Source organism: Rhincodon typus, chromosome 8 (genome assembly GCF_021869965.1).
Source record: "Rhincodon typus isolate 14 chromosome 8, sRhiTyp1.1, whole genome shotgun sequence".
Taxonomy (NCBI): domain Eukaryota; kingdom Metazoa; phylum Chordata; class Chondrichthyes; order Orectolobiformes; family Rhincodontidae; genus Rhincodon; species Rhincodon typus.
Window position 1 is genome coordinate 78,080,125 of NC_063339.1, and position 10,968 is coordinate 78,091,092.

The window sequence follows — 10,968 nt, forward strand, 5'->3', positions numbered from 1 at the left end:
TTGTAGAAGAATATGATCCCATTGAAACATACAAGATGGCTGGAGATTGACAGATATTACAAGGTTTTGCTCCCCCTGGTTAAGGTATCTAACACAAAAGGGATACACTGTCTCAGCATAAGGGAGGAGAAATTTCTTCACTCACAGGATTGTGTCTTTTGAGTTCCCTACTCCAGAGGATTACAGATGCTGCACTAGTGATCATATTTAAGATTGAGAAGAGCAGATGTTGGGCACTGAGGGATATGGGGAATGGGCGGGACAGTGGATTTAAAGTCAACTCCTGTTCCTTAACTCAGCCTGTGTGCCTCCTTCCTTCCTTCCTCTCATCTCCCATTTTCTCTCTCTCTCGCTATTTAAATCTCTATCAATCTTTCTGACACTCAGTTTCACTCCCACTCCTGTCTTTCAGTTTCTCTTTCTCTCTCAGTTTCACTCTCAATTTCTTTCTCTGTCCCTACTCCTATCTTTCACACTGACTCAGTTTTCACTCTAAATCTTAATTTTTCTCTGTGCCTCACTCACTCGCTTTCCTCTTGTCGCGCTGGTGATGACGCAGTCACTGCGCAGTGAAGGTCCCGGATGGAGAAGGCGAAGCGGCGTCCGTTACACCCCCTGACCCCTGACCCCGGGATAACCCCCAACCCCCGGCCGCGCGGAGCTGTTTCTCTGTAGAGCTGTCACAGCCTGACTGCCTGTCCCTCTCTGTCACAGCCTGACTCTGTGTCTCTGCCTGTCCCTCTTTGACTGACTCTGTGTCTCTGCCTGTCCCTCTTTGACTGACTGACTGTCTGTGATTGTCCCTCTGCCTGTCCCTCTTTGACTGACTGCCTGTCTCTGATTGTCCCTGTCTGTCTGACTGTCCGTCCGTCTATCCCTCTTTGGCTGACTCTGTCTCTGATTGTCCCTCTTTGACTGTGTATTTCTGACTGTCCCTGTCTGCCACTGCTTGCCCCTGTCTGACTCTCTGTCTCTGTCCCTGTCTGATGACTCTCTGTCTCAGCCTCTGTGACAGGCAGCCTCTGCCTGTCCCTTTCTGACTCTGTGTGTCTCTGACTGTCCCTCTCTGACTCTATCTACTCTCCCTGCCCTGCTTGACACTTTCTGTCCATCTCTGCCAGTGTCTGCCCAACTGAATCCATCCATCTCTGCTATCCCTGCCTGACTGACTCATTCTGACTGTTTGTCCCTCCCTGACTGCCTGACTAGGTGATGGATGTGGGTGACATGGAATCCAGCGAGGAGCTGTGGGAGCGGATTTGTGCTGGACTGGCAGCTCAGACAAGGGATGGGAATGAAACCGAAGCCCTGATTGGAAGCTCCCAGCCAGCATTTTTCTCAGAAATATTCAACCCGATACCTGGGAAGGTGCTGGACGTGGACTCAGTCACCAACAGTGAAGATCAGACAGGTGTCACTCCTTGGACTCCCCTGGCAGATTCACAGCAATATTTAGCAGTATTGGGTAAGTGTGCAGTTTAAAACAGTCTACTCCAAGGACCCGCATTCCGTCAGTGTGCTGAACGATTTTTAGGGAAGGTCACAGCATAGTGACTGATCAAACGTGCCTTGGTCTATACCAATCAGGCAAATATTTGATTTACAATACTGTCACCAACACCAAGGCTGGGGCACACTCCCACATCTTCACCAACTGACTTTGTACAATCCTAGACCGTACATCTAGCTGATACAGTCGGTGCACTCTCCCACACTGTGTGTCTATCTGGTGTAATCTGGTGTAGCCAGTACAATCTTAGATGGTCTATGTAGCCTGTGTGGTCTGTGTACTATACATCTTTTTATTTTTCTTTGACACAAATTTGGCTTGAAAGTAGGAGATAGAGGGTGGTGGAGGGTTGTTTCTTGGACTGGATGTCTGTGACCAGCGATTTGCCACAAGGATTGGTGTTGGCTGCACTACTTTTTGTTATTTACATAAATGATTTGGATGTTAATGTAGGAGGAATGGTTAGTAAGTTTGCAGATGACACCAAAGTTGGTGGTGTAGTGGACAGTGAAGAAGGTTATCTCAGAATACAAAGAGACCTTGATCAGATGGGCCAATGGGCTGAGGAGTGGCAGATGGAGTTTAATTTAGATAAACTTGAGATGCTGCATTTTGCTAGGGCAAATCAAGGCAGGACTTATACAGTTAATGGTACGGTTCTGGACAATGTTGCCAAGCAAAGAGACATTTTGGTGCAGGTTCATAGTTCCTTGAAGGTGGATTCACAGACAGGATAGTGAGGAATGGGGTTGGCGTGCTTGCCTTTATGGGTCAGTACATTGTGTATAAAAGTTGGGAGGTCATGTTGCAGCTGTACAGGACATTGGTGAGGCCACTTTTGGAATACTGCATTCAATTCTGGCTTCCCTGCTATAGGAATGATGTTTTTAAACTTGAAAAGGTGCAAAAGAAATTTACAAGGATTTTGCTGAGGTTGGAGGGTTTGAGCTATAGGGAGAGGCTGAATAGGCTGGGGCTAATTTCGCTGGAGTGTCAGAGGCTTAGGGGTGACCTTATAGAGGTTTATAAAAGCATGAGAGGCATGGATAGGGTGAATAGCCAAGGTCTTTTCCCCAGGGTAAGGGAGTCCAAAACTAAAGGGCATAAGTTTAAGGTGAGAGGGAAGAGGTATGAAAGGGACCTAAGGGGCAATGTTTTCATGCAGAGGGTGGTGTGTGTATGGAATGAGCTGCCAGAGAAAGTCTGTTACAATTACAACATTTAAAAGGCATCTGAATGGGTACATGAATAGCCAGGGTTTAGAAGGATATGGGCCAAATGCTGGCCAATGGGACTGGATTAATTTAGGATATCTGGTTAGCAAAGACAAGTTTGACCGAAGGGCCTGTTTCCGTGCTGTATATCTCTATGACTGTATGACTTTATTTTGGATTGTGGACCAAAATGGGAAAATGAGACTGCTGCACTTTTAAAAAGACGTTCACTGAAACTCATTGTGTGTCATGTTTACACTGTTCCTGTCTTCAAGTAGTAGAAGGAGATGTCTGAGATGGTGCTGTGGGGTGTGTTGGCAGAGCAAACTTCACCCAGAGACAGAATGCTGATTGGTATGTGCAATCTGAACCAGTCATGGAGACCAGGAGCCATCAGCCTGGCAACAGCATCTCTGATTGCTTCCTGGGCAGGTCGACAGCGAGTGCATGAATACAGGGGCTGAGGGTCTCCAGTTTACAACAGACAGCATCCCCATTTTTCACTCTCTGCAGTAATGTAACCAAGAACTCAAAGATAGACATTCTCTCCCATTATTGACTATAAGCTGTTGCTTCTAACCAGTTACTAAAAGACCAAACAACTAATGAGTCAACAACCATGTGTCCTATGACTGTAAAATGTACAAGCAATAGTAGGCTATTCAGCACATCAAGTTTGCTCCACCATTCAATGAGATCATGGCTGATCTGATAATCCTCAAATCCATATTCCTGCCTTTTCCCCATAACCCTTGAATCTCCTTACTGATTAAAAATATGTATATCTCAGCCTTCAACATACTTAACAACCCAGCCTTGGTGGACCTCTGTGGTAAAGAATTCCAGAGATTCACAACCTCTTGAGAGAAGAAATTATTCCTGTGTCTATGTTTTAAATGGGTGATCCCTTAATCTGAGATTATGCCCTCTGGTCCCAGACTCCCCCACAAGGAGAAACAACCTTTTCAAACCTACCCTGTCAAATCCCCTCAGAATTTTTTAAAATTCACTCATGGGATGTGGGCATCACTGGATGGCCAGCATTTTTTTATTGCCTGGCCCGAATTGCCCTTGAGAAGGTGGTGGTGTGCTGTCATCTTGAACTGCTGCAGTCCATGTGCTGTTGGTTGAAACATAATGCCCTTAGGGAGGGAATTCCAGGATTTTGAACCAGCAGCACTGAAGGAACAGCAATATATTTCCAAGTCAGGATAGTGAGTGGCTTGGAGGAGAACTTGCAGGGGGTGGCGTTCTCATGTATCTGCTGCCCTTGTCCTCTAGATCAAAGTATTCATAGCTTTGGAAGGTGCTGACTAAGGATCTTTGGTGAATTTCTACAGCGCATCTTACAGATGGTATACACTGCTGCTACCTGAGGGAGGGAGTAGATACTTGTGAATGTGGTGCTAATCAAGCGGGCTGCTTTGTCCTGGATGGTGTCAAGCTTCTTGAGTGTTGTTGGAGCTGCACTCATCCAGGCAAGTGGGGAGTATTCCATCACACTCCTGCCATGTATCTTTTAGATGAGGTGAAGTTACTCACCATAGTATTCGTAGCCTCTGACCAACAGTTGTGTTTATGTGGTGAGTCCAGTTGAGTTTCTAGTCAATGGTAAGCCCCAGAATGTTGATGGCAGAGGACTCAGTTATGGCAACACGGTGGATTGTCAAGGGGCAGAGGTTAGATTGTCTCATATTGGAGATGGTCATTGCCTGGCATTTGTGTGGCACGAATATTCCTTACCAGTTGTCAGTCCAAGCCTGGATATTGACCAGATCTTGTTACATTTGAACACGGACTGCTTCAGTATCTGAGGAGTCACGAATGGTGCTGAACATTGTGCAATCATCGGCGAACATCCCCACCTCTGACCTTATGATGGAGGGAAGTACATTGATGAAGCAGCTGAAGATGGTTGGGCCTAGGTCACTACCCTGAGGAACTCCTGCAGAGATGTCCTGAAGCTGAAATGACTGACCTTCAGCAACCACAACCATCTTTCTATGTGCCAAGTTTGCAAAGAGTTTGCCCCCTGATACCCATTTGATTAAATCTTTGATAGTAGGAGCTGCAGATGCTGGAGAATCCGAGACAACAAGGTGCAGGGCTGGATGAACACAGCAGGCCAAGCAGCAGATGAAGGGTCTAGGCCCGAAACGTCAGCCTTTCTGCTCCTATGATGCTGCTTGGCCTGCTGTGTTCATCCAGCCCTGCACCCTGATTAAATTTTTAATTTTTGTGGTGACCGTGGGAATAGTAGGGCTCAAGTATCAGCGCACTTTCCCAACTGGGTCATGATAACACTTTCCTGGATTGTGTGCCTAGCCAACGCGGTCTGTCTACTGTCCTGGACTGTGTGTGTTTTTTTTGGTACAGAAAATCGCCTGCGAAAATTAAAGGGTCTGAATGAAGAACCGAGCTCAAAAGAGATGCTACTCAGCCTGTCGCAGACAAAGAAGGAATGTTGGGATCGTTTCCTGCATGACCAGTATGGCTCTGACGTGTACAGCAATGGATACGAGGTGGACCAGAGGTAATGTGTGATCTGCAGTTCTGTCAGGTTTACGTAAGGTCTCTCGAAGTAGAGAGACACGTCACAGTTCCCCACACTGTCACTGATGAGGGTCCCTGTTAGGACCTACCGTCCTCACATCTGAGTGTTGAAATAGGTGATCAGGTGGGAGGAGTAGAATCAGGGTGTCTATGCTCCTTTTTTTGCAGCAGCGGTAACTCCCATAAAATAAAGCTTAATAAAAAAACAGTTTGGGAAGCTCCAGATAGAAGCGTTTACGTGCAAAGCTTGGCAGGTGAGACAGGGGTACATGTGGAGCGCTGAGGGATCCAGTGGGAGAGGAGGTATGTGACTGAGGACTTCAGCTGCCTGGTTAGTGAGTGAGGGGCGGGAGGCAGCAAGAGGCTCGGTGAGGGAGTTGGGTGGTAGATCAGTGAGGGAATAGGTGACAGCATGGAGGCAGCTAGGTGGCAGGAAGATGATTAGGAGAATGGATAGCCGATGAGTGAGGGGGTCAGGTAGCAGATAAGTGACAAGGTGGGGTGGCACGTAAGTGTGTGAGGGGTGTGAACATAGAAACTAACCACAGAATAGGCCATTCAGCCCCTTGAGTCTGCTTCGCCATTCAATAAGATCATGGCTGATCTCTTTGCATTTCAAATTCCACATTCCCAGTGACCATTTTGCCTGACAAAAATCTGTCCACTTCACCCTGAAAAATATTCAGTGATCTCACCTCCTCTGCCTCCTGAAGTAGAGAGATGTTTACCCTCTGAGTGAGAATATTTGCCTAAAAGACCAACACCTAACTCTGGGCTGACACCAAGGGGAAACATCCTTTCCTCATCCACCTTGTCAAGACCATCCAGGATTTCATACACTTCAAATAAGTCACCCCTCACTCTTTTAAACTCCAGTGTTAACAAGCCCAGTCTGACCAACTTGTCTGCCTAAGACAATCCATTCATTCCAGATATCAATCTAGTAAGCCTCCTCTGAACTGCCTCGATGCTTTTGTAGCCTTACTTAAATGAGGAGACCAAAACTGCACACAGTATTCGAAATGTTCTGTCACCAATGTTTGGTTTAACTGAATATATCTGATTATAACTGATAAAATCCTTACTTTTCTGTTCAGTTCCTCTTGTAATAAAAGATAGTACCCCATTACCTTTATTACTTGCTGTGCCTGCATAGTAGCAGTGTCTACATCGTTTATAAGCACAAGATCACTTTTTGAATTTAAGTGGAACCCAAGAACGACAATGAAGATTGAGGTGTTCAGTGTGAGCACTGGAGGGGTGGTGTGGTCAATTTCCTAATTAGGCAGCTTTTAATTCTTCTAACTTTTCCTGAGTAGGTGCTGAGGTAAGTTAGAGCCCGCTGAGCTCTCTGCCTCCAATTCTCAGTATGGGGCAATTTTAGAGGGTACTAGACGATGGGTCATCGCCTATCAGAAGTTTAAACTTCATGGGCAATTAGTATGTTGTGGTCAGTATATCAGGTCATTCAAGAGCACTATGATCCATCTCTCAGGATATGCTCGGTCTACAGCTGTCTGGAGACGTGAACAACCAGTCCTTTATTTCACAGATTCAAGAAAGCCAGCATCAGGCACACCTGCTGGGTAATTCCCAGTGCCAGTGTCTCAGGCACATACTTCAATACTCTGCACACAGACAGGAACATTGTATGTCTGTTTGCTTCATGCTTTTAACACAACACAACCTCCCAAGGTATTTTACAGGAGAATTTGACCCCCAAACCTCTTAAATAACAATAGGGCAGATGAACGAAAGCTTGGACAAAGCGTTTGTATCTGAAAGGTATCTTGAAGGAAAATTGAGAGGAAGGAAGTCTCACCACTTAACACAGCTTGGGTTGAAGTCATGGCTCAATACAGTAAGTGCAGATATCTTTTAGGGCTGTGGGTCTGAACGAGGTTACAACGTTAAGCCAGGGGGTAAAGACATGGAAGGGTTTGAAAATAAAGATACCAATTTTCAAACTCACAATACTGTTCGACCTGGTGCCAGTCTGGATCAACAAGCATAATGGCGAAAGGTGAACAGGACTTGCTGCAAGTCAGGATCTGAACATCAAACCTTTGGATGACCTCCAGTTCACAGAGGGTAGACATGGGGAGATTGGGTAGTGCTGCCTTGAGATGCTCATGTCCAGAGGCAACAAAGGTGTAAATGAGGGGATGAGCAGGAGAAGGGATGGAATCGAGCAGTGTCAGGGAGGTGAAAGTAGATGGTCTCAGTGAGGGTGCTAATTGTAAGTTTACCTCTGGGGTTAACACAAAAGTTGTGGACGAACTGGTTTAGCCACATGCCAATATACAGAGGCTTGTGTATTTATATATTATAAACACATGCATAGATTTTAATATGTACAGATTTAGATATATACACAGCCTGATATAGAAACATAGAACATCATAAACACGTGTTGATTATTACACACACACACTCCGATATCCCTACACATGCATATGCACTCACGCCTTTTCTATCTGCATACGCTCTCATAAATACCTGCACGCATGCACATAGAAATGCACATACTCAGATATTCTCACTCAGGCACACACTTGCACACATGGTCATATATATATGTGTGCACGCTCTATGTATATACACACACGCGCATACCAAATCACTTGATCAGTGGTTTTAAGGCACTGTGGACGCTGGTCTTTGACATGTCACTGTGGGTGCTGCACCTCCAAAATTAGCTCTGGTCTAACTAGCTCTTTATCTGGGAGGTGGAAGATGTGGAATTGAGCTCACGCTTTTCCATGCTTTGGACTACTTGACATATATGTTCAATATCTAAAGGTTCTAAAGTCTGTAGCATTGTACGTAGGTTTAGGAAGTCCTCGCTGTATTTGTTCTGCTCTGTAACTATCTACTGTATTTATTCCAGTGCCATTGACCACTTCAAGCGATGGCTGCAGCCAGAAAGAGTTCCGGTCAGTGCAGAGGAAGTTCAGTACCTGATCAACCCTGAAGGACAATCTGCTAACCAAGAGGAGCCGAAGAGTGACAGCAGTGATCAGTGATGATCCACACCATACGTGCCCTTGACTGTGCATTAGTGAAACATCCAGTGGCCAGATGGAGGCCAGAGCTGTCATCAAAGCACTGCGCTATCTAGCCCTTTAAAATTCAGTGCTGGCTGAAAGGGGAAACACTGAACCTCGATGATGCCAACAGCTGAATTCAGTCCCTTGATATTGGCTTGTGAATATTTTAGACATGGAGGCATAGTGCAAAAGTTCTCGGGACCTCTCCCACTCCACTGTAACTGATGGCAATCACTTTGACTTGTATGAAGTGACATTCCAACAAAGCTCTGTCTGTAGAGCAGGAAAGGAAGAGACAGTGTTCCTGAGAAGGAGTTGGGATGCTCGCCAATCACTAACTTGATCTGTGTACCCTCCAGTGTATTAATGGATCTTTACAGTGGAAAGTCATGGACTGCTGTTTGTCAAGGGGTTTACACTCAACAACGTCCCATTGTGCAGCTCGCCAGTGACAACATTTATTCATTGGCGCATATTCTCTCTGCTCCGCATCAAACAATGCCCAAACTGTGACAAGTTCGAAACGGAGACCAACAGTCACATTTTCAGCGCATCAAAGATCTCACCTGTCTTTGCAGCTAGGCTTCTGATTAATCCCAGTCTCCCCAAGACAGAGCCATACATTTATTGTTTGACCTGCTTTTACTGTAGCAGCCTATCTGTATAAACAAGGGTACAAACAATTAAATAGGACAATCCTAAGCTGTTACAACTTTGAGAGGAGGAATGTGCTGATAATCAAGCCCCACTACTGCCTCATTAGCATAAATAAGTTGGTTCATTCACTAAAATAGCCACTTCCTTCTCACTTGTACTGCTATCTACAATAAAAGAGCTTTTCACCAGGCTTCTTTAATTAGCTCAAAATAATCTGTTTATTGTAAACAAACTTCTTCTTGAAACAAATGGTAAACACTGGTTAACATCAAATCTGTAATCTGGAAATGGAACCCGCTTCATCCTAAATGCAGACACACATCTACAAAAAGGACACAGTCTCTGCAGAAATGGTTTTTTAAAAGGCAAAAATACCCCTTTGCGCCAAAGGGCTACAAAAAAAGGGATAAAATATAATGACTCTTTGTGGTTCATTGAGTTTTCTGTCAACAAAATCGAATTGCTGATAGCCATAGACTGATGGAAGATGTTCAGCTCTGACTGCAGTCTACCCGAATCTGTGTCTTTGAAAAGTGGTCACATTTCAGCTTTTTATGTTTTGCACAGTAGTCAGAAATACTGGTATTTGAAAATTATTCCCAGCAACGCCTGTTAGCAAAAGGGGAGGTTCTGGGGTGTCTTCCTGACCGACTACTTGAGTCTAGAGAGGGTTGCTAGGTAACTATTAGCATAGAGGTTCCCTTGGTCTTTTCAAAGCCAGGTTTCTGCAGTGATTGAGGACCCAAACCCAGCTTTTCTCTCCATGAAATCATTCTTCAAAGTCAAGTAATTTTTTAGTAAACAGATGGCTTGCAGCACTTTGACTTCATTCCTTGATAACACGGATGGAAAATCCTTTTCAATCCATAAAATGTCCAATGGTTCCATATCTTTCACTTCTTCAACATGATCCTTCATAATAAGTATGCATTCCCAATAGGGCCAATATCCTCTGTTCACATTGTGGCCATCACTGCCTGAGCCAGCATTTATTGCTGTTTCCTAGTTACCCTTGAGAAGGTGGTGGTGAGCTGCCTTCTTGAACCATGTGTTGTTGGTTGAACCACGGTGCCATTAGGGAGGGAATTTCAGGATATTGACTCAGTGACACTGAAAGAACAGTGATGTATTTCCAAGTAAGGGTTGTGAGTGGCTTGGGGGGAACCTGTAGGCGGTGGTTTTCACACATCTCTGCTGCCCTTGTTCTTTGAAATGATAGCAGTCCTGGGTTTGGAAGGTGCTGCCTGAGGATCTTTGGTGAATTTCTGCAATGCATCTTGTAGGTAGTAAACAAACACTGCTGCTACTGAGCGTCAGTGGTGGAGGGAGTGGTTGTTGGTGAATGTGGTGACAATCAAGTGGGCTGGCTACCTGGATGGTGTCAAGTTTCTTGAGTGTTGATGGAGCTGCACTCATCCAGGTAAGTGAGGTGTATTCTATCACACTCCTGACTTGTGCCTTGTAGATGATGGACAGACTTTGGGAGTTAGGAGGTGAGTTACTTGCTGCAAGATTTCTAGCCTGACTTGCACTTGTAGCCGCAGTACTTGTATAGATAGTCCAGTAGTCAACCACCAGATATTAACATTGTTGATGTATCCTACAAGCTGATAGAGCAATTCCATCTGCTTTGAGGTGTTTGGATAAATGTGCTTTCATGTAGGTTTGTACCTGGATATCATGAACCTTGCAGAATGACTGTTCTACATCTAACAAAACAGGCAACTGTGCTGTGAAAATCCTAATCTAATTAGAGCAGCTTTTTCTTATTCAAACATGGGATGTGCATGTCACCAGCTGGGCTATCATTGGCTGCCTGTTCATAGTTGTCCCATTGAGAAGATGGTGGTGAGCTGCCTTCTTGAACTGCTGCGGTCCATGTGCTGTAGGTTGACCCACAATGCCATGGGGAGGGGGTGTTGAATTCCAGGATTTTCACCCAGCAACACTAAAGGAGCAAATATATTTCCAAGTCAGAATGGTG

At 45.1% G+C, this 10,968-nt stretch overlaps 1 protein-coding gene across 1 annotated transcript; it reads left to right on the top strand.

Annotated features, from left to right (window-relative positions):
- The first annotated feature begins 577 nt into the window (after nucleotides 1–577).
- On the top strand, nucleotides 578–9,174 carry ccdc32 (coiled-coil domain containing 32). The gene is made up of 3 exons (XM_020525169.2): nucleotides 578–1,465; nucleotides 5,101–5,257; nucleotides 8,168–9,174. The coding sequence occupies exons 1-3, from the start codon at nucleotides 1,213–1,215 to the stop codon at nucleotides 8,301–8,303; spliced, it is 546 nt and encodes a 181-aa protein (XP_020380758.2). The 5' UTR covers nucleotides 578–1,212; the 3' UTR covers nucleotides 8,304–9,174.
- Nucleotides 9,175–10,968: the final 1,794 nt, after the last annotated feature.